The following is an 18,042-nucleotide window of genomic DNA, read 5'->3' on the forward strand; positions in this document are numbered from 1 at the left end:
ACTGGGACCAATGGTGCTTTAGCTCCTTCTCACAACAGGACCTCTTGCATATGCTGTACATTGCTCTGTCCGGAGCCCTTCCAAGCCTTCATGGTAAATAGTGCAAATCCAGATCATAGCATAAAAGTGACATCTAAAGAGAAGATGTCCCAAAGCCTCCACCCTGTATTTTTCCTTCGTTGTGACCAGATAATCGTGGAGCTTGTTGCTTGCCTTGGCCTGTGAACTTCCTTAGACAGGTGTCTGGCTTGTTCATCTCTGAATTCACATGGCTTTTCCAGAGAGTGTGGCCACTAGGAGGTGCTCAATGAATATCTGCTAAAGCAATAAATGTTGAGTGAATCATCCAAAATTCAGTTACAAGTTGTTGTTTTCTTTTTCTCTCTTTAGCTGGGAAGTTATCAATTCCAAACCAGATGAAAGACCCAGGCTCAGCCACTGTCTTGCAGAATCATGGATGAATTTCAGCCTATTTCTTCAAGAAATGACTCTGTTTAAACAGCAGAGCCCTGGCAAGGCAAGTTTTCCAGAAAAGGAGAATGATGTGTGCTTTAAAATGTGAAATAAACTTGGAAACAAATGAATTACCTATTTTATCAGCCTGTAAGGGTTCTCCAATTCTGAATATAATACACTAGGAACACGTGCCATAAAAACTGATATTAGCGAGGTTCCGAAACGTTAGTGTTGTTAGCACTAGAAAACCCTTAACCTTATATTTTGAAATTGGATTGGATTTCTATCTTATCCATATTTATGTAGCTTATTAACTAAAATGAATGATGATTTGTCCTCTCAGCCAGACCAAGGATAAAAACGTGTTATTAAGAATTTCAGTTTATATTATCTAGGCTGGTTCTCAAGTCAAAGGAACACATAGCCCTTTGAGGGTGTTTTTGGAGGTAACTGAGTCTCACTTTCAGTCTAAAAAGCGGAGATTCTTGTATGATTTACTTAAGAAAGAAAATCTTTGGCAGAAACATCCACAGTGATTACATAAATGGCATGAGTATTTTTCCAACAAAGATGAAAACCCACGAGGAGAGAGTTGACTGGTTTGAAAGGGGTTACAAGAAATGCCCACTATAGGGTTTTTATGTGTAGAGGCAGCTTCCACTGTATCTTGACAGCACGGGTGAGCTACAGAGCCATCAATAGACCCCTTCCCTTCCAGTGCTATAGAAACGAATGTCCACCTGTAGTTGGAAGGGAGAACCTAGGAATGTCTTCAGTTAGAATCCCTCTCTTTGTACCGTGTTGCAGGAAATCTACCTTCAATGAGTAATAGAACTATATTCGGACACATTTTGAGCATACGAAAGTTGCAACATTGTATATGGATAAATTATTTTAATCACCGAAGGTGATTTTTAGAATAGATATCAACATGGTAGCGGGCTGGGGTGACTTGTGTTTTTGATGCTTATTTTACTGAGATGATTGAACACATTTTTAGAAGATTCTGAACTTAAACTTCTGCATTGGGTTGCATTAATATACCCCAAGTCAATTAACCTAAGATAACGATGCTGCAGATTTAGTGGATAATATGAGATTCCTTTGTGAAACTGAATTCTGGATATAGTAATGCTTTTATTTGTTCTTTTAACTTTTATGGTCTTTCCTCTTCCATTTTGCTATTAGAATTCCATATTCTTCAAGGATCCCTGATGTTTGAGAAACAGCTCTTCATTTTGTTTTCCTTTTGACTAGTGAATTTATTAACCCTGTGCCAAGAATGAAAAATCAAAGTTAATCTGAATTTTAGACCCCCTTGCTGTTTCTCTTAATCAGTTATTGATCAGAGTTATGTATCCTTTCCTTGTGTGTCTTTTTGAAATTCCCTTAATGAATTTTCTTGGCTGATCAGTGAAATTTAGTACCATAATTTAAGGGTAAAGCAAAGAAGTAAGATAGTTTATTTTAAATAATAGAGTGTGAAAAAGAAGTGAAGACTTTATGGGAGAATTTTTCTGTCTTGATGTTTTACTTACTTAAAACAACCATGATTCTTTGGGCTTCAACTGACAGAAAGAAAATAATCAAATTTCACTCGTGGAATTTAGTTCCATTCGCCGAGCAGATATGTTTAGGAAGGAGGAGAGTAATTGCCAGTCGATTTATCCCGGCTGCTTATCAGCTGTGCGAATCACTGTTATATTTATGTAAATACCTCTAATTTCTATAACATGTTTTGCTGTGTTTATGAATTTCTGTGGATTTATAGAAACAGTTTGAACCTACAGATTTCGTTACTGGGCTGCATTGTTTTCAGCGAGTGACCCTGAGTAAAACAAGTTTCTGGGTACATACTATTCTTCAGGCCTCTTGCATCTGGTAATACAGCTGCAGGCATGATTAATGGGAGATGTTGTTCTCTGTGCCAGAGGTTAGCTTCTGGAAGCTTCAAAATGATTATCACTTAATGTTAAAGTGGGCTAAGGCTGGTTGAACACAGCAGTCATTAGTCAGATCTAAGTGCAAAGAACATTGTTTGAAAAACATTTGCCATAACATGATAGTGGCATAGAGATCAATAATTCTGTGTGTATCCTCCTGTACTCTAAAGTATCTTGATGTTATGTACAACTGTCACATGTTACTTCTATTATTTTTAGTTTTGTCTCCTGGTCTGCAGTGTATGCACCTTTTTTACGATCTTGGGAAGTTACATTCCTGGGGTTATACTGAGCTATCTACTGTGTAAGTATAGTAGAACATTTATCTAATTGATGTGACATATATGGTATCATTTAATGGTCTACAAGACGTTCCACAGTTTAGAAGAGGAGGGATGTGTTCTTGATTATAAAGCAAGTTGATTATTCTTTAATTTCCTGCTGTACAAAGTTTCTCCTTTTTCTAGAGACATGTTGCTATTTCAAAATTATAAGAATAGCTGTCAAAAAGCAAGGTTATAAGTGATTCATCTTATTTTAAGTTATGTCAATAAAGCTGTAAACAAGCTCTACTCTCCACCCCCCACAAATACATGAATACTTTTGCCGTTGTGCATGATCCGCGGCTCAAAATATAATTAAAACCACAATGAGACACCATTATATCCCCACCAAAACGGCTGAAATTAAAAATACTGACTATATCAAGTGTTAGCCAGGATATGGTGGGTAGGTAGAATGGTACAACCACTTTGGATAACAGTTTGGTCGTTTTTTAAAAGCTACTGTGTGACCGAGGCATTCGCTAGGTGTCTTCCCAAGAGAAGTGAAAGCCTACGCCTATACAAAGACTTGTCCACAAATGTTCATAGTGGCTTTATTTGTGTTAGCCAGAAACAGAAGACAATTCATAGGTCCGTCAACAGATAGATGGGTAAACAAACTGTGGTACATCCATACAATGGATTACTACTCAGCACTAGAAAAGTGATGTATGCAACAGTCTGGATAAATCTCAGAATAATTAGATTGAGTGGGAGAAACCAGGTAAAAAAAGAGTACATACTGTTTGATTCCATTTATATATAATTCAAACTAATCTTTGCACAAAGCACATACATGGTTGCCTGGGGATGAGGCCGGTAGGGCAGGGAAAGACCAGAGGGAGGGATTAAGAGAAACATGAGGAAGCTTTTGGGGCTGGTGTGGTCACTATCTTTATCATGATGACAGTTTCTTAGTTGTATGCATATGTCAAAACATCAAATTGTACACTTTAAATACATGCAATTTCTTGTATGGCAGTTGTAACTCAAAAGTGCTGTAAAAAAAGTGTGGATTTCCTGCTTCTCCTAAAAACTATAAAGACCTGGCCCTGCCACCTTTAGATGGGGCAGTCGCCCTCCATCCGACTAACCCTCGTATTTCCCTAGTTTTCTTGCACCAGCCTTTAAAATTGACATATACCTCCATGTCTTCCAGAGATATTTGAGTTTGCAACTCCTATTTAAAAGGTAAATGGGCACGTGTCCTGACAACAGCAGAGAAATAAACCGTAGGGAATACAATGCATGCCCTGTGTTGATCTTCATTTCTTTTTGTATTCCTAATGCCTCACACAGAGGGCCAATGGTCAGAGCTCACATCCATTCTCCCAAGTAGAACTCGTGGAATATCAGCCCTCTGTCTGCCTTGTTTAGGAGGGAAATGAGAAGAGACCTAGGGAAAGAGAGTGTAATACGGGCAAGGCGTTATTCAGATGGTCTGTATTTATCTCATTTATCTTCCCAGCAACCCCAAGAGATGATGTTATTATCCCAATATTACTGACGAGAGGCTAACAGATAGTTAAAAACGTTTCTATGGAGAAATGATCATTTAACAAATAAGTAGAGTTGATATTTTAATCCAGGACTGTTGTTGGGAAAGCACGTAACCTTCGTATAAATTTGGAGGGTAAGAGGATTGAAGGGATGGAGTTATCTAACTGCAAGTCAAAAACCATGACTGTTGGGTTGTGTGTATATAGGAGAAAATGGTTTCATTACAGGGGGAAGAATAAAAACTATGGACTTATTTCACAGAGGCGCTTCCCTAAGAAAAAAACCCCAATTTGTCTGTAAGGGACCTGAAATAATTTTGTGATATACTAAGATGTAGCCTTTGGAAAGTAAGGTCACTTCCCCTAAACTCTCTTCCTCCTTACCTTGCAGTACTATGTGCATTTCTGTGTCCACTGTTTAAGTGTAATGATATTGGACAAAAAATATACAACAAAATCAAGTCATTTCTGCTGAAACTAGATTTTGGAATCAGAGAATATATTAACCAGAAGAAACGTGAGAGAGCTGGTAGGTAACGTTTGAATTTTAGTTTCTACGTATGAGATGAGACATCGGCTGGCTATTTATTAGGAAATCACCTTTAATATATTTCAGGGTGTTTTAGCCTTTCACCACATATTATTACAGAAGCAAATCCCCCCAAAGTAACATAGATTTTTCCTATTTTAGGCTTTTTTTTTTTTTTTTTTTTTTTTTCCGGTACGCGGGCCTCTCACTCTTGGGGCCTCTCACTCTTGTGGCCTCTCCCGTTGCGGAGCACAGGCTCCGGACGCGCAGGCTCAGCGGCCACGGCTCACGGGCCCAGCCGCTCCGCGGCACGTGGGATCCTCCCGGACCGGGGCACGAACCTGTGTCCCCTGCATCGGCAGGCGGACTCTCAACCACTGCGCCACCAGGGAAGCCCTATTTTAGGCATTTATCCTTTTCTCAAACCTACAGCAAATCGACTTTTTAATCCAGATCGTCAGGGGAGAGAGAAAAGGCTTCAACACTTCTGTATTTGCTACTTATTATTTATTTTCCCTAAATCGTTTTCTTTGGGAGTGGACGGTTGCAAATAACAAATGACACAGGTAGGGCTGTGTGTGGGAGCCCTGTAAGAGGGGGGCAGTAGAACAGGGGAAGGAAAAGAAAATAGGGGAAAGACTAATGTGCTCCTTTTTCACTTTTTAACTTGGCCTGTGACCTTATAGATTCTCAAACTAGAGGGAGCGTCGGAACTGTCTCAAGAGCTTATTAAAGCTTAGATTGCGGGGCCCGTACCCCAGAGTTTCTGATTCAGCTGGTCTAGGGGAGGGCCTGGGGATTTGCCTTTCTAGAAGTTTCCCAGTGATGTTGGCGCTTCCGGTCCAGGGGCCACACTGTGAGGACCACTGATATGGACCATTGCCCTCGGGAACCAAACAGCTGCAAATACGTGGACCTTGTTATGTGCAAACATTTAATAACGTGGAGGTGTCGGAGAATATGAGGAAGGTGGCGTAAGGATATATAATGCGTAAAATACACGCTGTCTAAGCTGGCCAGGAAACTGAAAGCTTCCAACTTTTTTCCCAACAGAAGCAGATAAAGAAAAAAGTCACAAAGATGACAGTGAATTAGACTTTTCAGCTCTCTGTCCTAAGGTATTTTTTGTTTAGTTTTCAATTTGTTCCTCTGTGGTTTGACTGTAAATGTGTCTCAATGTACCAAAACTGGAATGATATTAATAGGCTCCTCCTGTTTCTCTAAGATGATTGAACAATATTGAAAGGAAAATGTTTCAAAAGATTCCCCACAGAAGTTTGAAATGTGTCACTGGTGTTTATATTAACACAGATTAGCCTGACCGTTGCCGCCAAAGAGTTGTCTGTGTCTGACACAGATGTGTCCGAGGTCTCCTGGACTGACAACGGGACCTTCAACCTTTCAGAAGGATACACTCCACAGACGGACACTTCTGACGGTATGCTCACACTTCAGACGCTCTGATTTTTATAATTATGAGTGTGTGCAAAGGTATTTACTCTGTCAGCTGCTGACTGGATAAACAACGTGTGGTACATCTACACGATGGAATCTCACTTGGCTATAAAAATGAAGTACTCACGTTTGCTACAACATGGATGAAACTTAAACACGTTATGCTAAAGTGGAGGAAGCCAGACACACAAGTCCACACATTGTGTAACTCCATTTCTATGAAATGTCCAGAATAGGCAAATCCATGCAGAAGGAAAATAGATTAGTGGCTGCCAGCGGCTGGGGAAAGAGGGAATGGTGGGTGACTGGTAATTAATATGTTTCTTTTTGGATGATGAGAATGTTCTAGAATTAGATAGTGGTGATGTTGAACAGCTTTGTGAATATATTAAAAAACACTTAATCATATACTTTAAAAGGGTAAATTTTATAGTATACGAATTGTATCTCAAAAGCTATTTTTTTGAAGAGTATGAGAAAAACATCTAAGCTAATCAATGTCCAAATCTTTGCCTTTATTTTGACAACAAATAATTGACAATGAAAAAACTTAACTTCTGGAATATCTGGTGGCATTGTTTATAGCAGTAGTGGGACGGTGGAGGAGAGAAGCTAATCCCATATATCCAGGGCTAGTCCTCATTAAGAGGGACTGAAGCATGGGGGGCAAGTTTCCCAAATCCAAAGCTGATTCCAGGGTTTCTCATATACTTTTTTTTTTTTTAACTAACTTGCTTTTCTTCCAAGTTAGTTTAAAAAAAAAAAAAAGGGTCTTCCCTGGTGGCGCAGTGGTTGAGAGTCCGCCTGCCGATGCAGGGGACACGGGTTCGTGCCCCGGTCCGGGAGGATCCCACGTGCCGCGGAGCGGCTGGGCCCGTGAGCCATGGCGGCTGAGCCTGCGCGTCCGGAGCCTGTGCTCCGCAACGGGAGAGGCCACAATAGAGGGAGGCCCGCGTACCGAAAAAAAAAAAAAATCTTTCTTATCTTTTATAATTAGGTTAAGTACAATTTAAAATGAAATTTGAGACAAGTCTTGTGCAATAACTTTTGCTAGTCTCATTGGATTATTTCAAGTCATTTTAATAATATACTGAAAATATAAGCAGGTTATAATGGAGGATTATGAATAAATTATTTTATATGTGTCTTTATAAGCAAGAACACACTTTCTTTTTCTAGAGGAAGGAAGAAGGCTGTGTAGTGTTGAAAAAATACAGGTTTGGAGATTGGGAGACCCAAGTGTAGCCTTGCTTTTGTCATTAACTTTACTGTATGACCTTGAACAGGTGACATAATTTCTGTGGATCTCAATTTCCTCATCTTTAAAGTGCATTAGAACAAGAGGGTCACTGAAGTCCTCTCAAGCTCTACAAGCTGTAAATACCTACAAGACCAGGAAAACAAACGCTTTGTTCTTAAGCATCCTATCTCGGATTTACACAACAAAGGGAGCCACAGTAATCGAACCCATATAGAAGGCTTTCGTTAATTAAATTGAAGATTCCAAAGAGTTACTGATTTTCTGTGAAAAGTGAAAAACAATGAAATCACTGTCTGCCTACTAACCTGACATTGCTTTCAAATGTCCCAAATCTTAAAGCGTTCCTGTATATATTCAGGACCTATGTTTTGCTAAAACAGTATGGTTAATTTCAGCTATATTCATGGAAAGCTAAATGTTTCCATAAGCTCTTAGGTTGAATATGGAATAGAAGGAACAATAGCTTCTTTTAACTCATTGCTTTAAACAAACACAGTTACAGATACTCAAACAGATCTCTATGAATGAAAATGCAAAGCCTGGATAATAGTCACCCTCTGCTGGACCAAAATCTATGAAAATGTCCAATTGAAATATTTTTTATTCTGGATTATACATATCCACATTGGCTTAAGCTAATCCCCTCCCCAGGAGCAGGATGAAATTTTGGTGAACGTTTAAACTCTAGTCAGAGCCCCAAGCTGACATTAAGACAGGTTGAATAGTAAGTCATTACACACTTTTTGTGTTTAAGAGGAAAGCTAAGGCCATTGGGGGACATGTAGTGTTTGTGTGTACTTGTGGAGAGAGTGTCCCAGACTTGGGGGGGTCTGATGGGAGGCTAGATCAATGCCAGAGTGATTCAGAGGATTCCAATTAAAAGCAGGGATCTTTTAGACAATTCTCTGATTTCAAATTTATTATGGTTTATTACAGGGTCTTATAAACCTTTGACTTTCTATTTTTTGTATGTCTGAGACAGTAAAGGTTTATCAGTTACTACTTTATAACTTAAAAGTTGAATCATAAAAAAAAATTTATTTATGGTGCTTAAGCATGAACTTCTGTTCTACATTTCACAGATCTTGACCGACCTAGTGAGGAAGTTTTCTCTCGAGACCTTTCAGATTTTCCATCTCTAGAAAATGGCACAGGAACAAACGATGAAGATGAATTAAGCCTTGGCTTCCCCACAGAGCTCAAGAGAAGAAAGGAGCAGTTGGACCGCGGTCCCAGACCCAGCTCAGAGAGGCAGTCAGTGGCTGGTCTCACCCTTCCTCTGAGCGATGACCAAACCTTCCACCTGATGAGCAACCTGGCTGGGGACGTCATCACCGCTGCGGTGACTGCCGCCGTCAAAGACCAGTTAGCAGGCGTGCAGCAAGCACTGTCTCAGGCTGCCCCCGGCCCAGGGGAGGACACAGACACGGAGGAAGGGGATGACTTTGAACTACTGGACCAGTCAGAGCTTGACCAAATTGAGAGTGAATTGGGGCTTTCACAAGACCAGGAAGCAGAAGCACAGCAAAGTAAGAAGTCTTCAGGCTTTCTTTCAAATCTACTCGGAGGCCATTAGTCTGGGAATCAGCTTGTATGACAGAGCACAGATAAACTACCAAAAAAATTCAAACAAGCAAAACAAGAAAAAAAAGGAAAGAAAAACTTTTTGAACTGTGAGCTTTACTGATTACTTTAGAATTTTTTTGGCCTTTTTTTTTTTCCCCTTCTGCAGTGAGTTAATTGGATGTATATCAGCCGACACTGATAGATTGATATTTCTCATAGTTATTTTTATGTAATGCGCATGGAAATGAACTTTATATATATGTATATATATTTACTGTGTTGTCAGAGTTGACTGTTAGAGGTTGTTTTTAAAGCAAAATGAAAACACCCAATTATTGAGGGCCTCCCATTAGTATTCCTTATTTTTTCTTCACAATTCATTTTTCAAGCATGCAAAAACAGTTTATTGTAACTCGCTGAAATATTAACAGTTAATTGTGAAACATGCTATATTGGCTCCTCTGTTCCTAATACTTGGAAACAGTCAGAAAATTTTGGTAGATTTTGATGTAAAAAGACAAAAATGATCAAGGTCACTTTGGTTGAAAGACTTGGGAGATACTATTAAAATTCATTTCCTAGGAACAATTTTGAAAATATATTTAACTACGTTGGATGGGCATGGAAATAACATTTCCATGTTATTTTTGCAGTTATAGACTTGAGGCTTCCTTGTAAATGGCGTGCTCCATTGACTGCCAGCTCTAATAGTCTTGCAACAGGTGGTATTAACCCATCGAAAGCAAGTAATTAGATATCATGTAGACGGTGGTTTCGATGTAAGCAGAGATCGGGCTGTGCTTTGTTGTTCAGTTGTCATATATTTATGATAGGGATGTTGTGAGTGCAGATCTATTCTGCCTGCTCAGAACTAAGTTAAACCTCATCTTTCATATTACGGAAAAAGTCTCTTAAAATTGTGAAACTAGTTCGTGGTATGTTCTATGAGTGATGTGGTCATCAGCCGTGGAGAAACAAGAACTGTTTTTGTAGTCTGACTCTCCTACAGGAGAGAAACTTGCTTGGTTTTCAAGTGTATTTATTTGCCATAGAAGTCTAAATCTGTAATCTGTTTCTTCTTAGGAAGCTAGAATATATTTTTCCTTTATTTTAAACTTTTTAGATCACTTTTAAGTAACCACATTTCACTTAGGTGTTTAACAAAGGACTAAAGAACAGAAATCAGGCTAATTTTGTTTCCGTGATAGAAACTTTTAATAGTGTTGAGGGACCATGTCAGCAACTACCAACCATCTCTTCAATCTTCAGGTACAGCTGGCATTTTGACAGATGCACACAGACATCTGAGCCCCTCAGAAAGGAAGGATAATCCAAGAATATAGGAAATCTGTGGTCCCCTCCCTTTACTTTATCCCTTTCCTTATATGTCTAAAGAGTAATGATAGGTCATCTGACATTTTAATGTAGCATCTCTTATTTATTTTTTCTTTCTGAGGTATTAAAATATGTAGACTGAATTTTGCCAAATATTAAAGGGAGAGAAGTTACTGCAGACTCTGAACACTTGCTTTTCGTGATTGACGATGCTTTTGTGTCATTAGTGCCTCTTGACTGTGTTTGAGTCCTTTACTGATACAAAGTGAGCCTGTGCCTTCATTATCTTGCCCGTTTCGGTACAAATGAAAACCTGGTGTTAGATCTATGAACTGTGTGGGTTTGCAAGGAATATACCTGAATTCTATTTCAGTAAGAGTTTCTGGACATGAAGAAAAATACAGTCACGTATTTATAAAATAGTTTGTTACCAGTTTTTTTTTTTTACGTGTATGTTTCTTTACTTAAAAAATATTCTTAGCCATGAAGTCAGAAAGTTTAAAGGTCTTTTCAGTTTCTTCACTGAGGGGAAAATGAGAAGTTAAATAACTTAAGTAATTAAAAAATGTGTTACAAGTCACTGGACAAGCTTACAAGGAGATAAACTCACAATTTGATGGCATGAACAGTAAAGCTAGAATCAAATATTATAAACTATAAATTAAAAGGGGTTTGGGGAGGTTGTTAGGGTAGAAAAATGTGTTACAGCCCTATGGTGGAGACATACCAGCTCTCTGTGGACAGCAGGATTATAACCACACATGCATTTCAGTAGTATTTGTTCCAGAATATATGTGGCTATAAATTTACACAATGTAATAATGGTACTCTTAATACTATCAAACGTAGGGATGTCAAGGGGTTTCGTTTTCTCTCTGGGTGTGTGTGTGTGTGTGTGTGTGTGTGTGTGTGTGTTTGGCGGGGGGTAGGGTGGGGGGAACATCATATATAGTCCTGTTTCTGGCTTTTAAGATGTACTAACAATAAACCCTGTGATTGATTCAGTACAGTGGGAAACTACAGATTCCTTACCATGAGAATTTATGCAGTCATTAAAATGTGAAGCATGGATATTTCTTAATTGTAGAGGAGCTGTAGAAAGATGTTTTGTTCACTTCCTGTAGGAAATGCTGAGCAAAACCATACAATGGGAAAAGCATACACTGATCATGCATTTTGATCTGAAGCAATAAAGCAGGGCTGAAGTTCAAGCTTGTTTTGGAAGGTCATTCCAGGCTTAAAGCAATATTTATATTCTCATGCTGAACATCTTTACTTTCTTTCTACCCTAAAAATCTTCAGAAGCGATTTTTAAAAACTGCTCCCTCCCCAATTTAGTAGAACGTCAGGAAAAGAAACTTTTATGAGGTTTGGCAAGTGGCAGACACCCTCAACGTATTTTGGCATCTCACTCTTATACTTGAAATAAGTGCGACTTTATTCCTTTTTAAAAAGTGGCAAGTGCCAGCATACTACTGATTTTAGGCCAGAAGCAAATCTACACTTAAGAAAAAAGCGATTTAAAAGTTTTCCTTTTCTCTTTATACCTTAGGTTGATGTAGTTCCTTATACTGCTCTGGCTATGTTAGTTATGAGATAGGAAATTATTTTGAAAACCCTTCCTGAACTACTACCATGTGTCACAGGTCATGTGTATCACAATGAAGACAGTCTCTGAACTATATTTTTGTATATTATTCCTCCTTTTCCACTGAAGCATTTAAGGTAGGATGGGATGTCAGAATTATGAGTTCTGGTTCTGATGTTAACATTGTGACCCTAAGACACAATGTCAAGTCACACAGCATCTCAAACCACCACCTCAGTTTCCCAAAACTTAAAATTAGGAAGCTAATTCCTGTCCTCTCACACAGGGATGTTTTGAGAATGAATGAAAAAAAAAATGTCTGAAGCATTTTCGGAGGGAAATAAAGCTGTATAAAAATGAAGATAGTGATCTTTTTCCTATTTCAGCTAAGCCATCTTTTTGAACTTTAAAGAAAAGTCAGTCAACAAGAACCTGCTTACAAAAGACTCTAAAGTTCTTTTAATGGGCCTAGCATGATATTGGCCTCATAATCCAATAAATCCTGTAGAATAAGAGGATAGACAGTGTTGCCAAATTGTTATCTCATTTGACTCTGAAACATGTGTAAGGTTCTACACTAGTCATTGTGAATGGTTCTAACACTTCCTGGCTGTGGGACTGAAAGTCACCTAACATCTGTACTTGTTTCCTTCACCTATAAAATTAAGATAAAGCACCTGCCTCATAGTATGTTATAAGGATTAAATGTCTAAGCCTGGGGTTGGCAAACTACCACCCATGGGCCAAATCTGGCCTGCCACCTGTCTTTATGGAACATTTAAAAATATAATTTTCTTTTTCTGGACTTCCCTGGTGGCACAGTGGTTAAGAATCTGCCTGCAAATGCAGGGGACATGGGTTCGAACCCTGGTCCGGGAAAATCGCACATGCTGCAGAGCAACTCAGCCCGCGAGCCACAACTACTGAGTCCACATGCCACAACTACTGAAGCCTGCGTGCCTAGAACCCGTGCTCCACAACAAGAGAAGTCACCACAATAAGAAGCCCGTGCACCACAACGAAGAGTAGCCCCTGCTGGCTGCAACTAGAGAAAGCCCGCTTGTAGCAACGAAGACCCAGTGCGGCCAAAAATAAATAAATAAAATTTAAAAATATATATAAATATTTTTAAATAGTTCCCAAAAACCCAGAAGAATATTTTATGACATATGAAAAATACATGAAATTCAAAATTCAGCCTCCATAAAGAATGTTTTATTAGAAGAGGGCCACACTCATTTATGTACTGTCTATGCATCCTTTTATGCTAAAACAGAAAAGTTGAATAGTTGTGATGAAACCATAGGCCTACAAAGCCTAGTATATTCACTATCTGTCCTTTTATAGGAGAAGTTTGCCAATCCTTGGTCTAATACGTGGAAAACACTCAGTTACAGTCAGGGTCCTGTGTAATCCTCATGACTACAATTAAGTGGTATTAAGAGCTTTTCTCAGAAGGACGGGGTCAAATAAATTGTCCAAAGTCACACAACTACTAAGAGGAAAAGCCAGTTTGACCCCAAAGCCTATTCTCTTTCTAATATGTCACACTACCTAATATTTTTCATTTTTTTAAAATACATTAAGAATGATCATGTTTATGGGCTTCCCTGGTGGCGCAGTGGTTAAGAATCCGCCTGCCAATGCAGGGGACACGGGTTCGAGCCCTGGTCCAGGAAGATCCCACATGCCGCAGAGCAACAAAGCCTGCGAGCCACAACTACTGAGCCTGTGCTCTAGAGCCTGCAAGCCACAACTACTGAGCCCGCGAGCCACAACTACTGAAGCCCGCATGCCTAGAGCCCATGCTCCACAACAAGAGAAGCCACCGCAATGAGAAGCCCACGCACCACAACGTAGAGTAGCCCCTGCTCACCACAACTAGAGAAAGCCTGCGCGCAGCAACGAAGACTCAATGCAGCCAAAAATAAATAAATAAATAAATAAATAAATTTTAAAAAAGAATGATCATGTTTGTAATAGTTTAACAGAATTTCACTAAATATTAAAGACTGATTTTATATGACTTAGATTAATTTTTCTTTTTTCAAAGAATCCACAAATCAGCTGATCCAAACTGTTTTAAATGCTGCAATAACCAGATTTTGCTATAAATTTCAATCCCTTGTTAATTTAAGAAAACTTTTGCATATCTAGATATCCAAAAACTAAGAGGTAGTAAAATGTTTTTAAATTGTTTATTAAAAATCATAATGCTTTACTTAACATTTTTATGAACACAGAAGTCATAGAAGTTGTAAATCATTTAATGTTTTATATTCTATATTTATTACCCCCTATCAGTTAACCTCAACTAATCCAATCACCTTCATACTTTTCCCTTTAAAAATCAAGTTGCCACTGCAATATAGGAATGTGGAAAGTAGTATCAACTGACTTGAAGGTGACCTTATTAGTTTTGGTCTTAAATTTTGTAATTATCAAAGATCACCATCCCAGTGTCATCCAAGCTGAAAAAGAACATCATCGTGGGTACTGTCACTTTTACAGTGTGTAGAGTAACTTCAATAATTTGGTAAGTGAATTCGTTTTTAAGAGCTATGTCACAGTATCCAGAAGGAATTCTAATTTCCAGTATTTTCAAAGCTAAAATTTTTTCATGGGCAGACTCAGTTTAAATTCTTTGGAAGAATGATTAATTTGGTAATAAAAATTCTTGATAGTATTATCAGCAGAGTTTAGACACATTAACATAATACCCTAGATATGCCATGGAGAAATTTAACTCAAAGGTCTCTTGGCCAAAGGGCTTGCATTTACCAAGGACCTACTGGCTATAGACCTGCTCCTTTCTGATATTTCTCCAATCAATTACAGATACTGCTGCTAGATCTATTCAAGGTCCAGTTCTATTCCTGATGCCCAGAAAAACTGAAACACTCTTGGAGTCCCTACTGTTCACCAACTGAAAAATGAACAGCAAACTCTAGAATTCAACTCTTTACCCAATGATACCTTAAAACTTTCTAGTCTTCTTTCCCGTATCTTTTGCCTCAAGAAAACTAGACTTGTAGTCTTCCTAAATATGTCCCTTATTTTCTCTTCTAGGTGCTCCCGCCCCCTTTTCCACTTGCAGATGAAGCCCTCATTGTCCCCTCTCAGGACCCACCCATCTGAACTGTCAACTCCTTAATGAAAACTTTTCTCATCTCCCTAGCTGATGCCATTTTTCTGTTCTAAATACCCAGTGCCCCTTTGTATTTCATCTTACTTGACCCCATCTTTGTTCTATTAGTTAATTGTGTATTTCTTACCATCCTTAACAAAGCAGAAAAATCTCCTTGAAGACAGAGATCTTTTAATTTAGATCCAGTAGGATATTATATATGAGATATTGTGGTTTATAATAAAATACAGATATTTGGTCTTTGTTCCATTCTGGGCATGGAGCTCCTAAAACCCCTGGAAGGTCTTAAGTGATGAGAGTGATAAAGGGTGTCTTTTGTTATGCTGATGAGGTGACTTGCAAAGCCCTTCGGTAGCCTAGCGGAGAGGGTGTCACAACCAAAACTCCAGAGGGAGAGAATCTCTCGTTTGGGAACTTCCTGACCTCACCTTATGTGTCTCTTCATTGGGCTGTTCATTTACATCTTTTAATATCCTTTGTAATAAACTGGTAATCTAGTAAGTAAACGAGTTTCCAGATTTCTGTGAGCTGCTCTAGTAAATTACTCAAACCTGAGGAGTGGGTCATGGAAACCTCTGATTTATAGCCAGTCAGAAGCACAGGTAAAAACCTGGACTTGGCATTGGCTTCTGAAGTGGGGCCAGTCTTGTGGGACTGAGCATTTAACCTGTGGGATCTGACTGCATCTCCAGGTAGAAGGTGTCGGAACTGAGTTGAATTTGAGGACACCCAGCTGGTGTTGGAGAATTGCTTGGTAGTCTGGAAAAAACACCCATGTTCCTGGAGACAGGGAGCATGGGTGAGAGGTGATAGGAGATACTGAAAACCAGGCAAAGGAATTTAAACTTCTTCTATGGGCAACAGGTAACCATTCTTGAACACAAGTAGTGACACAAGAGGAAACATGGCTGAGAGGAATTAGTGTGATTATCTCTATGTGCTGTATGGTAGACTAAGAGGAAAGATAAGTCTCTCCAGGAGGCTGCAGTAGAATTGCAGCCTATGGGAAATTTACCATGGTAGAGAAAACAATGTCCCTTTGAAGAGGAAAAGGAAAGAACCCGTGGAGAGTTCAAAGATGCTGAAATGGGTCATGGAAATGAGTGGGAGGAGGCAGGGAGGAAATAATGACCTGAAGAAGGAACAGATGCTTGAAGAACCATATGTGAACGATAACTGGAAAGAGAAAAACAGAAGTTCTTTACTTAATATAACCATTCTCTGCTTTAATTTTAGAGAAGCTTGAAAATATACATTATTATGCTTATCCCTGTTGCACAAATTACATTTCTTAAGATGGATATCTGTCCAGAGGACTCAGCTATTTTAAAATATTTTGTAATCTAAAACTCAAATCTTCTGGAATAAAAAGCAGCACCAGACTTAACTTGCACTACAGAAGATCTGTTTAACAAATACTAAACAATTTATGTGCCAGCACTGTTCTAGCTTTGGGGTACACAGCAAGGAAAGGAGTCCCTGTTCCCATGGAGCTTGTAGTCTGGAGGTAGATGACTAACCTATAATGGGACTGACTATCCTGGTTTGCAAAAGATGGAAAGGTTTCCTGGGATACAAGTCTTTCAGTGCTAAAACTGGAAAATCAGGTAAAAACAACAAATGCTAGTGGTGGCCAATTTCCCAAATGGTCCCCAAAGAAACCCCATTCACGCCCTTACAAAATCACTCCTACATTAAACAGAGCTGACTTTCCTAAGTAATAGCTCACAGTGGAAATGACCATGTGTGGCTTCCAAGGTTAGGTCATAAAAGACCTTGCGGCTTCCACTTTGCTTACTTTTGAGGGAAGCCAGCAACCATGTTATGAGGACACTCAAGCAGCCCTAGGTAGAGGTCCACTCAGTGAGGACCCCAAAGCTCTTGCTATCAGTGTGTAAATGAGCCTCTTCCAAGGGGATCCTCCAGCCAGAGTCAAACCTTCCAGCTGCCGTCAAACCTTCACATGATCAGCCCTGTCCCCCTGCAACTTCATGAGACCATCAGCCACGTAAATTTCCGACTTACAGAAATGGAAAGAAGCAAAGTTTGTTGTTTTCCTGCTAAATGTTGGGGTAACGTGATATGGAGTACTAGATGGCTAGTACAGTGCTACCGAGGAAAGGTCGGCTTAGGAAAGACTGATGAGTTGCGATAGGCACTACTGTGAAAAGAGGATATGGATAGGCCCCTCCTGTAAACGCATTTGGGCAGAAGCCTTCAAAGTAAGGGAGCAAGACAGCAATAGTCGATCCACGCATAACAGTAAAGGATTTCTGAGACTTAGTATGCATCTGAGACAAAAGATGCTTGCTTAGCCTTGTTAGAGCAACATCAAGTGTCAGTGTGACCAAAGTGGGGTGAGCAGGGTGGGGCAGGGGGTGTGACAGGCGGTCAGAAGGAGGGGTAGGGCCTCCTAGAGTAGAAAGGCAATCCTCTTGGTCAGTTTGGGCTGCTATAACAAAATATCACACACTGGGTGGCTTATAAACAACAGTTTTTTTTTTTCTCACAGTTCTGGAAGCTGGAAGTCCAAGATCAGGGTGCCAGCATGGTCCGGTGAGGGGCCTCTTCCTAGTCTGACTTCTTATTCTATCCCTTTCTGGGTCTCTGAGGTCTACGTGCTCAGAATCTAATCACCTCTCAGAAGTGCCACCTCCTAATACCATCACTTTGGGAATGCGTTTGTCAATATATGAATTTTTTTTTTCCTTTTTGACGGGGGTGGCACAAACAGTCAGACCAGAGAAGGAATGTGTTTGTACTTGATTCCCAGTCAGGGGAAGCCACTGAAGGTTTTCAGCAAGAAGAACAATGCGACTTAACCTACATTTTAAAAAACGTCGGTATCTTCTTTGGTGCTATGGGCCGCTTGGATTTTAAACATGCAATGTCCAATTCTGAAAAAGGACGGACTGGTTCAGCTAGGCTGCGCAGACGAG

The 18,042-nt window shown here is 39.5% G+C and overlaps 1 protein-coding gene across 1 annotated transcript; it reads left to right on the plus strand.

Annotated features, from left to right (window-relative positions):
- The first annotated feature begins 390 nt into the window (after positions 1-390).
- On the plus strand, positions 391-9,108 carry RETREG1 (reticulophagy regulator 1). The gene is made up of 6 exons (XM_028492823.2): positions 391-517; positions 2,619-2,703; positions 4,613-4,750; positions 5,804-5,868; positions 6,062-6,188; positions 8,549-9,108. Exons 1-6 carry the CDS (start codon positions 458-460, stop codon positions 9,040-9,042), a joined length of 969 nt encoding a protein of 322 aa, XP_028348624.1. The 5' UTR covers positions 391-457; the 3' UTR covers positions 9,043-9,108.
- The last annotated feature ends 8,934 nt before the right edge of the window (positions 9,109-18,042 follow it).

This window comes from Physeter macrocephalus, chromosome 8 (genome assembly GCF_002837175.3).
Source record: "Physeter macrocephalus isolate SW-GA chromosome 8, ASM283717v5, whole genome shotgun sequence".
Lineage (NCBI taxonomy): Eukaryota > Metazoa > Chordata > Mammalia > Artiodactyla > Physeteridae > Physeter > Physeter macrocephalus.